Raw genomic sequence first — 16,936 nt, forward strand, 5'->3', positions numbered from 1 at the left:
ACCCGCTGAGACCTGTCACGTGTAAGCTGATAGTTCTGTAGGTCACTGCCACTTGAGCTTTCTTCACCAAAAGCTCCCTCATCAATCAAAGTTCTCTGCAGTTAAGTCTGTCTACTATCAGAACTGGATGACTGATCACTAGAATCACCTGAACTAACTGATAGTTGTGCTTTAGAATCAATTCTAACCTCTACCTCAACCCGATCAACTGTCTGTTGTTTCTGCTACTTTTTGACACGAAATGGCATCTCTGTTTCATTAAAGGTCACATCTCTGCTGATAATGCATTTATTTCTGCCCTCTTCCAAGCACCAAAGTTTATATCCTTTAACACTCTGAGGATAGCCAATAAACATACATTTCATTGCCCTCTTGTTCAACTTCCCTTCCTTAACATGAGCATAAGCTAAACATCCAAACACTTTGAGATGATCCAAGCTTGGAGCTTTTCCTGTCCATATCTCCTAAGGAGTCTTTAGGCTTAAAGCGGAAGACGGACTCCTATTAATAAGATAACAAACTGTTTGGGCAGCTTCCCCCCAAAATTTCAAGGGTAATGAAGCATTTGGCAAAAGACATCTTGTATGCTCCATAATTGTTCTGTTGAATCTCTCAGCTAAACCATTCTGCCGTGGAGTGTTCGTAATAGTGAAATGCCTCGTAATTCCCTCAGATTTGAAAAATTTATCAAATTTGTGATTCACAAATTCTAAACTATTGTTTGTCCTCAGATATTTTACCTTCCTGCTTGTCTAGTTCTCAACTTGCTTTTTCCATTCAAGAAATTTCTCAAAAGCTTCATCCTTCTGTTTTAGTGGATACATCCACACCTTTCTTGAAAAATCATTAATGATTAACATAAAGTATCTCAAACCTCCCATAGAAGGTGCCTTTGTAGGACCCCACAAATCTGAATAAATATAATCTAAAATTCCTTTAGTAGAATGCTTGCCTTTCCTAAACTTCACTCTGGTAGACTTTCCCATTATGCAATATTCACAAAATGGGAGTTCAATGTCTTTAACTCCTCCAAACAAACCTTGTTGTGAAAGAGCTTGCAGACCTCTTTCACTCACATGAGCCAATCTGTTATGCCATAATATAGATTTATCTGTTTCTTTCCCAGTTGTAATAGCAGCACTACCTGAAACTACAGTACCTTCTAACACATAAAGACCATTCCTCAAGGTCCCCTTCAGCTTAACCAAAGAACCCTTGATAACCTTCAGAACTTCATTCTCAGATTTATAAGAATAACCTGCTCTATCTAATTCGCCCAGAGAAATTAGATTTCGTTTGAGTTCTGGAACATACTTTACATTTGTAAGAATTCTGATCATACCATCATGTGTTGCAATTCGAACTGACCCAATTTCTTTTACATCACAAGAACCATTATCACTAAGCAGAACTGATCCCCCATAATTTTCTTGAAAGTCATTCAAGAAATCCCGATTAGGAGTCATGTGAAACGTGCACCCTGAATCCATGATCCAAGCATTCTGAATGTCCCTGCTAGATACCATCAAAACCTCTGTTGAATCATACCCATCAGTAATATTTGCTGCATTAGAATCCCCTGCATGCTTGCTACTTGATGCTTCCTTGCTCTTATTCAAAGGGCAATTCTTTCTAAAGTGTCCTTCTTTATGACATAGGAAACACTTTTTGCTTTTCCCTTTTGATTTCGACCTGGATCTCGACTCTTTTCCTTTTCCGTTCTTTTTTTCATTTCTGCCTCTGGCCATGAGTAACTCTCCATCTTTGTGTTCCTTTTTAATCTTGAGATTTCTCGTTCTCAAGGCATCCAACACTATATCCATGGACAATGAATCCCGTCCATATTTAATAGATGCCTTAACTTCTCGATACGATTTTGGCAAAGAATTCAGAAGAATAACTGCTTGATTTTCATCCGACATCTTCTCACCGATGTTATTGAGATCAACTATAATCTTCTGGAATTCATCTAGGTATCTTCTAAGCCTTTACTTGAGTCCATCTTATATCCAAAGAATTTCTCCTTTAGATATAATTTATTTGGCAAGGACTTAGTCAAATAAAGACTTTTCAGTTTCTTCCACAACTGCGCTGTAGTAATGGGCTCATCTACTAGCCTAAGCACTTCATCTGACAGATACAAAATTATTGTTGAATAGGTCATCTCATCCATATCCATTTTTTCAGCTTCTGTAATTGTTGGTGGAAGGTTATCTTCGTCTAAGATTTTGGCTACCTTTTGTTGTACCAGAATAGCCCTAATCTTTTTCCTCCATAACCCGAAGTCACCTTTCTCATCAAATTTAACAATTTCGAACTGTGTAGACATTGAAGCCATCTATCAAAATTAATTCCAACAAAAAAAAATCCTGAACAAAGAATATGCCAGCACACACTACCACACAACCTCTTTGGATCAACCGAAGCTCTAATACCACTTGAGAGTTTCTGAACCTAACTTAAATGGCCAAACAGAATGCAAACAATCAGCAGAAATAAATCGAAAGCAGTAAAGAATACCAAGATATATAGTAGTTCGACCAGTTTGGTCTACATCCACTTTGAGAACCAGCTTGAATTAATTTATTAATGAGCAATAAAGGAATTTTACAAATTACAGATAATCAACGAAATCACCAATATGTAATTTTTGTATCCACTGATACCGAGAGATCCGCACACAATGTTGGCTCTGAAAATTGAGAACAACCCGCTGCAAAAACAACCCAAAACAGTGTGCTACCCGTCTCTGACCGGCGAACCACGCGCAGACCCGCGCCTCTCTCTCATTGCCGACAACCGCTTTCGGACTCGAATCGTCGAACCGCCGGATTCAAGTCCACCCCACTGCTCAGACCAAGCTCGATCGGCCGCTGCTCCTTCACGCAAATCAATCTTGCCATCGACCTCGCTTGCCAGACGGAAATCAATCTCGCCGGACACCCACGCCACCGCTGCAGACGCTCGCCTACGTCAGACCCCGTCACCCACGGACAACGGCAAACGTTTTGCTTCAGGCAGCTCGTGGGCTTCAGCGGCTACGACTCACTAGAAGAAACCCCCAGGCGGCTATCTTTTCCCTTGCGGCTGCTCTGCTCTCCAAAAAAAGTTACACAAAAATACTGCCCTATTTTTGAAGAAGAAGAGATAATTGCAAAAATGTCACTGCTCAATAATTACGATAATGCGATTGGGCCTTTAAATTTCCATCAATCCAATAAAAAACCACTTAAAAAATTGTTATTTTCTATAAAAACCAACATTATACATCCGATTTCACTTTTTCTAACCGATATTAAGGTCCAAAATTCTTGTAGTGTTTGATTGAAGGTTTTATTCTTTTGTTGTAACCCAAGCAATTGGTGTTGTATTTTAAAGCCAAGTAGCTGTCGCTGAATTTCTTGAAGAGTACTCATTAGCTGTGTAAGTTTGAATGTCATTATTATTAATAGCTGAAATTTAGCCAGTTTATTGAACTTTGTTTGTTAGACTTTTCTTTCTTTGATGTTATATATTCTTTGCGCATATTTAGATTTATACTCTTTGTTATAATTTATATTTAATTATTCTATTCAAAATACAACATGTATCAAAGCTCATAATTTTACTTTAACCATACTCCTGCTGCCGCCATCGTCGACAAGTACTCAACTCTTGCCTCTAACCTCCCTCTGCCTGTTTCTTGAAGATTTCAAGTTCCCGCCTAGTTTAGATTTGCTCAATTCTCCACGCTCTGTAACATTCATGTTGCCTGCTCCATTCATGCTCAACAATCACACCTACTGATCATCATCTATTATGGTTAAACTTGTTTTTGCAAAAAAGTATTGGACATGTAATCTCGAAATTGGGACGATCAATGTATCTTCCGTACGGTTTCTCGTTTCCTATCTTGTTATTTTCTAACATGACTATTTTGTTGTCATTACACATGGTTTCTCCCTCCATGTAAACTATTAGATAAAATTTTTAAATCCTAGTCCAAATTCGGAGCCTAAAAAGTTAAAAATGTTCACACACATGATGCTATCAAACCTGTCTCAAATAATGCACACATAAGTGTGTCGGTGTAAAATTTAGCATATAGTAGATATGTCGGCAAAACTCCCAAAAGAGCATAATTTATTTCAAAACTCTAACCTTTTTTCCTTAACCCTTTTTTAGTTTGAAAATAAATCCAAAGAATCTTGAGTGATTGAACCCAAGATTGAATTTTGTTTGAAAATTAAGGTCCAATGTATAAACAAATCAAAGTGAAAGGAGTTAGGTTAAGAGAGTAGTTGTATGTTTTAAATTTAATTTTAAAACATTGATCCTGGTTCCCCACTGTCATATCCAAGTGTCACAAATCGTTAATATGGTTGGCACTTTTAAGACCATTATTAAATAACAGTTAATTACCAAACTTTATTGGATAAGCCTTTTGTTATTCTCTCACTTGCCTCTTAAAAATTGATTTGCAATTCAAGTTTGGTGATCCATCACCTTACTTCACTATTAATCATGATGTGATTCAATTTAATTTACATTGATTTCTTACTTAAATATGGATCAAGCTAGCTAGTTAATCTTAATCAGGACAGATTAATCAGCCTTTATGTTTAGACAAATTAAACTGCACATATTCTATCATATTATTTACCCTCTTAATAGGATAAGTTAACAGCTAGTGATCAAGATTTAATTGGTCAAGCAAGAATATATGTAATATTAATGAGATCCAGTGTTACTATCTTGGACATATATGGGACCATTTTGTTGGGTTAATATGTTGAAAATTGGCAATAGAAAGGACAAAGATAAGTACGAAATGGTAAATAACTCGCGAATTCATATATGAAAACTTTTGTAGAGTTAAATTGTTAGCCTTAGGTTGAAAAGAATAGTTTGATATCAATAATTAGTACTCAAATGACAAATGTAGAGTAGTGGTGAACAAAATAATTTTAATAATGTATTTAAAAAACGAAAAATTTTGATTTAAGGTTGAAGCCAAAAGTAATGAAAAATTTAACATTCTCATGTGGAATTCCAGCTTAGTCCAATTGTACAAAACCTGTGTATATAGTACACAAGTAGGACCTAAATCGTGTATCGTGTACGCGAGTTTGCTTTTTTTTTTTTTTTTTAAGTTGCTTAAATATATTTCTTGGTTGAACTTTTTTGCAAAAGGCAACGAAGGCGTGGAAAAGTTTCCTCGGTCCAGATGGAGATCGACCCAGGCTCCTACAGAAGGCAGTAGTGGGGAATTTTTCCCCAGAAATGAATCCTAATTCTATGATGATTGACTCTTTAATATGGTCTAGATAGTTTTTTTTTTTTTTTTGGAAAATAATTAGCAAACACTTTGACAAGATGTTTAATTTTTCATAGAAATATATTCGTTAAAAAAGGCCCCTTATAAGAAGTTAATCGTATATGAAGGAAAATTTCAAATGAGATCCAAAATTGATGGATTAGTGTGAGCTTATCCATGTGAAAAAAAGTTGCTACACTATGTGGATGTGTCAAAACTATTTTGTTTTTTCCGTCACTCTTGTATAAAAAATATTGTGGCATTTTAATTCTAAAAAAAAAAAAATCAAATTTACCATATTTTATATATAGAAATGGACGATTCCATCGTTTATAGTCGAAAAGAATAGTCACAAGAGGTCTTTCAATTCAGAAGAGAGATTTTTCATTTTTTTTCTTTTATTTATCTATTTCTAACTTTGAATTTATGTTGTTTATAAAATAATAAAACATGTAATTCTTTTAATAATTAAATTGGAGAGGCAAAATATGAAAAATGAATAAAAAAAATAATATTTAAATAAAAGTACATACAAAGTTAAATACATCATTACATTTCAATAGAAACTAATGTATGGTCGTATTCTCTCACATTGTCTATGATGAAGTATAAGCATTTCAAATTGTTGTTGATGATGAATTACATCATCAATATCTTGTTAGGTTACAACATGTGATAATTTCATTATGCGCATAATACTCTAGTTGATTACCAAAATTTGGTTCGATGTCTATTTGAACTCCCAGTGAGTACTCAGGCAAAGTTGGAATCAGATCATTAATCATGTGAGATGGTTCTCGATAAACATGTTGCTCTAGAATATCTTTGGCTTGTTGTCCTTGGCATTTACGGCGATCATATCTTCTATCACTATCAACAATATTAAGTCTTTTTATTAGTTGAATGACATCTGCTACATTTGCTACATATTGGTTACACATTGAACCTAATTAAGGTAAGTTGTGTTGTACTGAATATTTGTTGCACATCTTGAACAAAAGTATTTTCCAATAATACTAGAGCAAATAGTCATCTAATATATCTGACTCATCTACTATATCTCCTTGTGCATAATGATCACGATGTGCACGCCACAACGAAATGAAGTTCGTACGAAGTTGTTGCCACAACGATTTGTAGTCCCAATAAAGTTGTCGCCACAACTTTCATATCATGGTATTGAAACATGATCAGGTTCTGATAATTTGAACCTGTAAAGTCATTCTTTCCCATTAATATTGAATTTTATTTTTGTTAAGTCTTCAACAAATTTTCAAGTCTACAAGTTCAAAGAATATTAGAGTATTGATATAATATTAAATTTATCATAAGAAGGAAAAATCAATTATTTAATAGTTAGATACAACCCAAATAGCAATCAAATAAAAAATTATCATATAACAGTTTTTTTTTTTAATTTTCTTTTTAAAAAATGATGTTTATAAAAAAAGGAAACATTGAATTAAGTGCAATCCACTTCAAAACTAGCACAATCTACGATAATAAGAAAGGCAAGTTTCGTTTAGTTTTTTTAGCTCATCTACAGCCATCTCACTTCTAATATGTTATCAATCTTCAAATTAAACTAAGGTATTAAGAAAAGCAATTGAATAAAAACAAAATGAAAAACGGTTGTGAAGAAAATTAAAAACTGAATTGAATTATGTTAATATATATTTGAAACTTGATTTTAAAGCAAGATGTTAGATTAAGGGAATTAATGACAATAAGACATATTTTAGGAGGCCTGGTTTCACATGGCATGATTAAGAATTTAGCAAATATTTTCTGGCAGGGAAGAACACTGGGGTCCACCATTATCCATTGTATTTTTAATGTGAATTAGTCCAAATAACGTGTTCGGATAGATATTGGGATGTGTTTGGTTTTTTAATTTTAAAAATAAATCATTTTAGAAGAAATTAAATTCATTCAAAATAATTTTTTAAGTGTTATAAAAAATATTTAAATAAAAAACAAATTTTTTCAAAAGCATTTTTTTCTTTTAAGTCAAAATATTTCATTAACTATCATAGTTTTGGGATTAGCGATTTGTGGTGCCTATCATTAATTAAGGTTGTCCTTTAATTGGTGTATTTATTTGTATTAGATTATTCATAGTCACGCCTTAATAATTAATTGAATATTAATTTCTATAATCTTTTTAAATTATCTCTTGATTTCCTTATTTGTCTCTTTTATGTAAGGAAAATCTTATCCTAATTCAAGTAGTATAGATTTATACTATCAAAACTTCGATGACTCAAATGGGATCTTTCTACTTTTAGTCCATTAATTTTAAGGAATATATGTATTTAGGCCTTATAGTTTCTATTTGACTATCATTTTAGTCCCTTAATTTTGAATAACGAATTTAAAAGGTTTCTCTTTTCATTAATTAGACTTTTTTATTATTTTAAATAGAATAACAATAATTAAAATAGTAATTAAAGAAAAATTGCCTTATAAACCAAGCCTCCGATTACTTGCGAGAAGAGGAAGGGAGATGAAGCAAGGCAGGGGTGGGGGTTTGGTAAGGGAAAGGAGTGACAAAAACATTTTTTTTTTTTAATTATTATTTTATTTAAAATAACAAAAAAAATGTTTAATTAAAAAAAAAAAGAACCTTTTAAACCTATGGTTCAAAATTAAGGGAATACAATAGTCAAATCGAAACCATAGAGATCAAATGTACATATTTCTTAAAACGGACTAAAAAGGTATTTTTCAAAAAAAAATTGAACTAGTTAATTATGGCCAAGAGCGATTTCAACCAAAAAACACACATATGCACACATAATGGAAATTAGTGAAAGGAGAATTTTTAAAAATAGAAAAAAATGTCAAAGTATTTACAGAAATAGAAAAAAAACACTGATAAACACTATAGATTTCTATCGGTATCTATCAGTGATAGACTTGTATCAATGATAAACTTCTATCAGTTTTTATCATTGATAAACACTAATAAATTTATATTAGTTTCTATCATTGATAAATACTAATAGACTTCTATCAGTTTTTATCATTGATAAACATTACATCTTCCCCTTAGCGTCTATTAGTTATTGATGGAGAAGATGGAAGATGATTAAATTTTACTATTCTATATAAATAATTTCCTTTATTTTTCTATTTTTAAAAATCCTATAATGAAAATTGTGGGCATGAATGATGAGTTAATCTAATTTTTAATCAAAGTATGAAAAAAATTAAAGAAATATGATTGAAGAAATAATTAGTAAATATATCTCAATTCATTTTTAAACAAAATTGAAATATGTATTATGTGATTATATTATAAACTATATACTAATTATATAAGTTTTTTTAAACATAAAATATGTTTATAAATATATTAAAAATAATTTATTGTCAATTAATATTTAGTGGATAACTACAATTAATTTTATAATTTAATAATATAGTTTCAAATATAATCCGTTTTATGATTTATAGGTAAAATATCAAACATATTTTAAACCATGGTTTAAATTAGAATTCAATTTTAATCTTTTAAAATTATAAATTCTATTTATATAATATTAAAAATTCTCATTTAAGTTTATCAATCAAAATATGTTAATATATGTAACTAGAAAGTTAATGTGCATTAAATTATTATGTTATTAACATATTTAGACATATGAAAATATCACTTCTTACTTCTTAGATATGCAACTTGAAATAAATTGATTTTATTTATAAAGGATTGAATTTTATTGATAAGTAACAATCGTGTGACATTTTTAAGGGTCCAAGTATGTTAATAATTTGAGATTTTTAAAAGATTAATGACCAAATTGAAAATCACCTAGGAATTGGTTGGTACATTTAGCCAATAAATTCCAAAGAATTACACATGTTAGTTCTAAAGATTCTTAATAATTGAATTCTATCAACCTCAATTACATTTAATTTTGTCACTAAAATTAAATATATTGTATTCTAAAATTAAATATATTGTATTTACATTTTCTTATTACAACAAATTTATGTTCGGAAATTTGAATCTATAATTTTTTGAACCTGATCATTTCAAACCTCAACTTAAGAATAAATGTATATTAATTATTATTGAATTAGGCTCACATTAGTTATAACCTACCAAATTAAACTTTTAGGCTTATGTTTTTGCCTAATACTTATAACAAACAATAATGTCATCAATGCCAATATGAACATACCTCAACTGGTGTAAAGTTTATACTGTCAATCTAGATATTAGAAGTTAGATTCTCCCACCTCACATATTGTAAAAAAGTAAAAGAATAATGTTATTGGTACGGGAAACTCGAATAGGCCCTAGAGCACTCTGATCTGGACACGTCTCTAATTGATGTGGTGCTGAGTCAAGTACACTTTGAAGCCTAAGTTAGTACATGAAGTATTTAGCTCGATTAAGTAGAGAAAGAATTGCTTAGCCCTTGAGGCAGTTAGCCTGGGGCTATTTATAAGACCTTGTTTTCTGAATCTCGTTTGGAATATGTGCAATATAAGTAGCATGAGAATAGGTGGTGACATTCGAAGTTGCAGAATGTCTATGACGAACTTAGCTCAGTTATTTGCTTGACTTTTCCTTTTCGGATGTGCAGGCTCAAAATTCCTTTTAAATTTGGGACCTATTCCTAGGCTGGAACATTACCTTGGTCTAACTCTTAACAAATGTTGTAATGATATACAAATTTGTGTTAAGAAAATAGATGTCGGTTGGTTCTAAATTTAAATTTGGGCGATTCTTAGGACCGCATTAGGCAAGAAAGTTCCACCTGCTTTGTGGATATTTCTTTTTGGCATTTTGGTCGGTATGTTTGTAATTGACTTTTTGGCATTAGGCAATGAAATCCGTGACCAAAAGGAAAAATTAATTAATAAATTAAGAGGCTAATCATCATTTAACTCCATGGATTACATTGAGCATAATTAATTATTGAACAACCTTCTTAAACAAAAACAACATTCTTCCTTCCTACCACATGTCATCAATTTAAAACCCAATATTATTCCATGAATTGTGCCTTCCGTTTGTCCAACATTAAATTTATCTCTTTTTTAAAAAAATATAATGTCTAGTAAACCATGTGCTCCTAAATTTCATTATAATGTTGGTAGATCCTATTTGCAGTTCTTTTTTGGGTATAAAAAAGTCACTCAATTCGGTGGCTCTTCAATGGATTTTTTCAACTATATATATATATATATATATATATATATATATATATATATATTTAGACTATTTTATCTTCTCTCAATTTCAAAATTTATAAAGCATATCACTCACAATTAACTCCTAAATAATTAATAAATAATATATTAAATTAAATTCACTTCCTTTCACCCACATTCGCCTCACCGTTTCTCAATTTCTCATTCCTCCCTGCAAATGACATTCAAATGTCATAAATACATTTTTTGGTTAAAAGTAACCTTTTTACTCATACATATACAATAAATAATTAATATATAACCCACATTTTCTTTTATCATATCATTAAACTATTAGTTTTCTGCAAAATATTATAAAGAGATTAATTATCATTTAATTGTATTTAATTATTTAATATAAAAAACTTTTAAAATTTGGAAACCTCCTGAAACACACTAAAAAAAAAGCGTTTTTAGACTTGGAATTTCGTTAGTTTTGTTGTTAGTTTGTGTTTGTTAATGCACTTTTATATCTAAGTTGTAGGAATCGAGTATTTGAATCAAAACGGGCTATTTTGAAATTAAATTGATGAGAATATCCCTATATATATTGAGAAAAAATATGATGATGTGCTATCATAAAAGATATTCGATAAGTATGTATTGATTATGATTGTCTATGAATTATTCTGATTTGCTTGTTAGATGATCTACCACGGAAATAGGATAGCATATTTTCAAGTTGAGTTATTTTTTAATCCCTCTTTGAGTCTTGCATATTTGAGTACATAGTCACTTGAATTTAAAAACGTTAACTGAACAAGGAATTAATTTGACTCAATTTGGTTGTCATCTCGAAATACTCCATCGGTTAGAGAGTTGTCTTGCATGATAGTTAATATTATACTAAGGGGGGAAAATTGTATGTCTAATAAAAATATTTGTACACAAAAGAATGAGTGGAACAAAAGAATATCAAAATAATGATTTGAAATAAACACTGCTACCAAACTAGACTTTAATGTCGGTTTAAAACCGACACTATAGGAGTACAATGTCAATTAAAAACCATATTATAAAAGATCTTTAACGTCGATTTAAAACCGACATTATAGATGACCAAGGTTTCAATGTCAATTATCTTCAATGTCAGTTTTCAATCGGCAATGAATACTATTTTCACTATTAATTTTCAACCAACATTGAACATCATCTTTAATGTCAATTTTCACTTACTTTTTATCGATAACTATCCATTATTAAATGTCTATCATAGTTTTGTTATTGAAATAGTAAAAATGCATACTTTTTTTCTCACACACGTGCAAATCAATATTATTTTTCTTTTATTAGTACATGCACAAAATAAAATCTTAATTGCTATTATATATACAACTCAACTTTAAACAAACACAAAAATTAACTAATTCATTACAAAGAAAGTGACAAATTGTTAACTAATTCATTACAAAAAAAGTGACAAATTGTTTAACTAACATCAATAAGTTATATCAATCAATATATACATAAAGTTCTAAAGTCTTAAAAATCTAAAGAATTGATTGTCTATTTTGAAGGGTCCATATAGATACATCCAACAAAAAAAAAAAAAAAAAACAGTACAATTAAATTAAAATAATTGCACAACTGAATCTTGTCAATGCCTTTAAGGTATGGCCATCCTCTATTATCTGCCCAGTGCAAATTTGGAATCTTCAAATTTTGAAGGACAAGCAGCATCAATTACATAGATCACGACATGTGCCTCTTCATAATACTTTTCCCAAATAGAATGAAGGCCAGGCTGTGATAATGTCACAAGAGAAAAAAGAACTAAGATAAATAACATATTGAAATCCCCTTTTTTTTTTAATCCCCACCCTCAAACCCTCACAAAGATGAAAGAGAGAAATACTGCTGAACTCAAGTAAAAACTTTCAGATTTTACATAATGTATTTTGCATCAAGAAAGCTAGCACCAAAAGAATCTGGCAACTTATATATCACTACAAGATATGGGGTTTACAATAGGTCAAACCATAACATGCATGCATTGCATTTAAAGATTTCATATAACAAGACTTTGCTCATTGCATATTCATACCTGACCTCCCAAATCCCAGAAGACGAGCTTTGCATTCAACACCTTGAGACGCCCAATATCGAGTATCCAATAGTTAGAAAAATCTGATAAGGGGAGAGACCTTCCAAGTTTGAGTATAAGGACAACTTCAAAATCTTCCTTAATTAAGTAAGTCGCATTCTCCATAAAAAAGAAAACATTTCTGAGAATCACAAGAATTCAAATGTTTGAAGATGAGAAACAATCTCAAATGTATCAGCTAAAGGGCAGCCTCTATGTTTGATGCTCAAATTTATGATAGTAAAAAGAGAGTTTAAAAAATTACATCAACAAATAAATTTTGACAAAGGGCAGATTTTATTCTCGAGAAGTTCCTGTTAAGTGTTGTGTAGAAATGCCCCATTAGATAAGACATTCAAACTTCCCACAATCGGATCTCCAGGCTAAATAAAACACCCAACACAACAGCAAAGCAACAGTAAGTTGCAGAGCTATGGCCTTTACGTTTGATAAGAAATTTCCCCAAAAACCATCAAATAAACAAACAATAACAAAGCCCTAACAATAAAAGACTCAATCAAGCACCAAAGAAACAGTCAGAGCCTAGATTCCTTGATCATGAACAAAAATGAAACACGGATCACAAAAAAATTCCTCAACGATGGAAACAGAAAATAAAGAACAAACAAACAGATCAAAGGGCAAAAATAGTAAGTACCCGATCACAAACTTCGCCACAGATATCATTGGACTTCGTGGAACAATAATGGCCTCCACCTTCACCCATCATCCACCACATTTCTATCAGTGAAAGAAAATAAAAAACAAAAGACAAAAAACTAGGTTATCTTCTTTCGTGGGATATGAAATTGGGTTAATTGTGGATTGAAGAAACAATCAAGTCAAGAGTTAGAGATCGATTGAGCAGAAATGGGGAAACGACGGTATGGGAATCAGAGAAAAGATACATATATAAAAGAATAAAATAGGTATTTCAGGTGGAAGGTGAAATAGAGCTAGGGTTCAGAACAAGCCACAAAAGGAAAATATTGTATCCATCAAAAGAATACATATATATAAAGGAACAAAATCACAAAGTGAAGACGTACCTCGCTTAACTTCTCCAACGTAGCCAAAGCATTGACTTCTTGTTTAGGTTTACCAAAAAGCTGTTAAACATTGTTGAAGCTAAGCAACAAGAACCCTCTCTCGATTCCCTTACAAGTAATACCTAATGTGGAATAACCAGTTTATTTGCAAAAATTAAGGCAACTACACCTCGCAACTTTTCTTACTGAACAAATACAAAGAAAAACTATTGAAACTAGCTAACAAACTTTACTCATAAACAACTTAAACGACTATTACCAATATCAATATTTCATCCAAAAAAAGTGTGGACAGTTAAGAGAGTTATCCAAAAAAAATTGCAAAGTATTAAACTGCAAAAACTAATAAGAATTCAAATTGCCTTATTTTAGCCATTTAATATGGCTATGGGGTAACTTTTTGTTGAATGATAAATAAATAAGAGATCTAAACATCTAGCATGTGGAGACTGAGGTCTACCATAAGAGGCATGCTAGTGGAAAATAATATTTTAATCACACAGAAAACTAATATAAGGAAGCAATAAGGTCCAAGAGGGGCATACAAATTAGTTATGACTTAAACCTTGAGATAGTTGTACACATTGATAATCAAGTTATCATTAGTAACAACATCAATCTGAGGTCCTGGGATCTGCCCATTAATCAAGATTCCCTGCCAAATGTTCACCACAACAACTAATAAGCTTTAAACTCATCATTTTCAAGATGGCATATTCAATCAACAACAATGGTTTGAGAAAAGAAGATAAAAATGTTAACTTTTAACTTTACAAATCAAGCACTTTCTAAATATATACATAAAAACGAAAAGAAACAGAGCACCTATTGCTTGGCTTCAAGTGGATAGATATAACCATAAGTGACTTTTCATGTAAAAAACCTATATGATTAATCAACATTAACTTCATTAACAGGCAAAAAGAACCAAGATTATGAGAGAACAGAGTACTCTGTATTCCCTCATTGCAATATGAAGCTTGAAATCAGCTGGAATGAACAATGTGACAGATCTAGAAGAAGAAGGGATTGAGAAAGAAAGGAACCAAAAGGGTTGTGAGTTGTCAGTTTTATAGTTCAAAACCATATCCAAATCCACGAACTGCAAAAAGATTCTCCCCAGTGAGATAATTTGAACTTTGAACACCCTATACTACTTGATAATATAAATTAAATAAACTGGATAAATTGGAGATTTCTTTTGGACTTTAATCATAGAAAAAAATTGGCTGCTTAAGTCATCAAAAAACACTTAAAAAGATTAAACACAAATGATATAGATAAGGTCAAATAGAAAATCATGTAAACAATTAGAAGGAAAGAAATATGCAGGAACTACAAGGTTTTCAAATATTATTCACAACAAACCATATAACCCTCTCAATATGTTCCTCCAGTTTTTCAAGTATCACAAATTTCAGCCAAAAACAACATGAATTCAACCTCAGATCTAAAGGAAAAACCAGTGGAGAATCAAGTAAAAAAAGGAAACAACAATTAAGAAACCTTGGTACATATGAGATAAAAAACATCTACAAGAAACCCAAATAACATCCCAGAAAGGGAAGAACAGGAACACAAAAGAAAAACACCATAAATTTTCTAACCTTACAAATAACATTGGACTCCATCATAAAAATGTGGTTTTTGTGGCTTGCAACAACAGCTAATTCATACAGATCTTGGAAATAATCACTCGCCATAAGTGACTTTTCAAGTCTAACCAGAGGTGTCAATGACTCTATTCAAGTTCGCTTAAGCCTAACATCAATGGCAGAACACAGAAAACGATTCTTCCTCAATTTTTTGTCAAATTAAACAAAGAAAACGAAAAAGATTTGTGTGTACCTCTTATTTCTTCCGATTATAAGGCGTGAAAGTGACAGGAGGACCATGAGTGTACAATCCAACTCGTCAATCGCTCAGGGCTTCGCATAAGCTTGCGGGTGGCCGACAACCTCATCGATTGCCATTTCTCCTTCACGAAAAATGGATCTCCCGTGTCAATAGCAGTCGATAGAGGTATGAAATAACCGACTCAAATGGACCTGAAACTCGAAGAGACCTACAATGTGAAGATAGCTTTTCTCTCAATCTCTATCTCTCTAGAATGTGTTTTATGGAGCAACCTCCATATTTTCGTATCTTTAAGGTGGTTCACCTTGAAGCCCCAACTCCAAGGAATTAAGGTTTTGAGAAGGGGAAAGAGAAGGAGAAGGGGGAGCAGATAGAGAGGAAATTGACAAAAGTATTTTTTTTGGAGTTTTATTTTATATTTTTAACCTATTTTTGAAAAACAACAATTTTTTTTTTTTTTTTTTTTTTTTTTTTTTTACCCTTGATGATGAAAAATTTCTGATGTCCCTAATTAAATGCTGAGTTCTAATTTCAATAACCAACCTATCAATTTAATTCACCCAAATTTCTCCACCACAAACGTTTATTTACAAAAAATTAATTCATCCAAAATTAATTGATGAAAAATTATTCACATTTTCATTCAAAAAAATTATCCACCAAAATTAATTTTCCATGTTAGAATTAATTTGCTTGTATTTATGTTTATATGATTTATTGTTTCTTTTATATATATATATAGTTATAAAAAAAACATAAAAAAAATATAGGAAGTTTTTTTGAAGATCCCCTGTCAGGTTTCACTAAGTACAAAATAGTTTAAGATACCTGGCCGGACTTCAACAGGATGAAGGAAATTGATTGAAATTACCCGATCGAGCTTCACCGGGTCTTCGTCAGGTACGAAAGAAATTGATTGAACATATTTTACATGAGTCCAGTCGAGAATTAGCGCCTACTTGCATGGACCTAATCGAAAATTAGTGTACTTTGAACATATTTTGCATGTGCCCGACCGGGAATTAGTATATTTTGAACATATTTTGCACGAGCCCGCCGAGAATTGGCGCCTACTTGCATGGGCCCGACCGGGAATTAGTGTACTTTGAACATATTTTGCATGCGCCCGATCGAGAATTGGTGCATACTTGCATGGGCCCAGCTGGAAATTAGTGTACTTTGAACATATTTTGCATGAGCTCGCCCGAAAATTGGCGCCTACTTGCATGGGCCCGCCTAGGAATTAGTGTACTTTGAAAATATTTTGCATGCGCCCGCCAGGGAATTGGTGCATACTTGCATGGGCCCGGTCGGAAATTAGTGTACGTTGAACATACTGTTTTTTTGGCTCGGTCCCATACCCAGGCGAGTTGAAGACCGGGCCAAAAAATAGTATATAACGTTTCCGGGTTCCACCCGATCGGACACCATTAGCCCCGCCCGATC

The 16,936-nt window shown here is 31.9% G+C and overlaps 1 protein-coding gene across 3 annotated transcripts; it reads right to left on the reverse strand.

The window, feature by feature from the left end:
- Nucleotides 1-11,884: 11,884 nt before the first annotated feature.
- On the reverse strand, nt 11,885-15,877 carry LOC120089311 (uncharacterized). Of its 3 annotated transcripts, XM_039046745.2 has the most exons (7): nt 15,482-15,877; nt 15,241-15,394; nt 14,199-14,288; nt 13,634-13,693; nt 13,243-13,301; nt 12,546-12,645; nt 11,885-12,245 (listed from the first exon to the last, which is right to left on the reverse strand). In XM_039046745.2, exons 2-7 carry the CDS (start codon nt 15,334-15,336, stop codon nt 12,129-12,131), a joined length of 522 nt encoding a protein of 173 aa, XP_038902673.1. In that variant the 5' UTR covers nt 15,337-15,394; nt 15,482-15,877; the 3' UTR covers nt 11,885-12,128. The 3 variants fall into 3 exon arrangements, 1 of the variants encoding a protein (XP_038902673.1); XR_016523654.1 differs by lacking the exon at nt 15,241-15,394 and having other exon boundaries at nt 12,189-12,245; nt 12,546-12,628; nt 14,179-14,288; nt 15,482-15,621; XR_016523653.1 differs by lacking the exons at nt 13,634-13,693; nt 14,199-14,288; nt 15,241-15,394; nt 15,482-15,877 and having other exon boundaries at nt 12,189-12,245; nt 12,546-12,628; nt 13,243-13,381.
- Nucleotides 15,878-16,936: the final 1,059 nt, after the last annotated feature.

Source organism: Benincasa hispida, chromosome 10, assembly GCF_027475165.1.
Source record: "Benincasa hispida cultivar pf3 chromosome 10, pf3_genome.v1.1, whole genome shotgun sequence".
In the NCBI taxonomy this organism is placed as follows: Eukaryota; Viridiplantae; Streptophyta; class Magnoliopsida; order Cucurbitales; family Cucurbitaceae; genus Benincasa; species Benincasa hispida.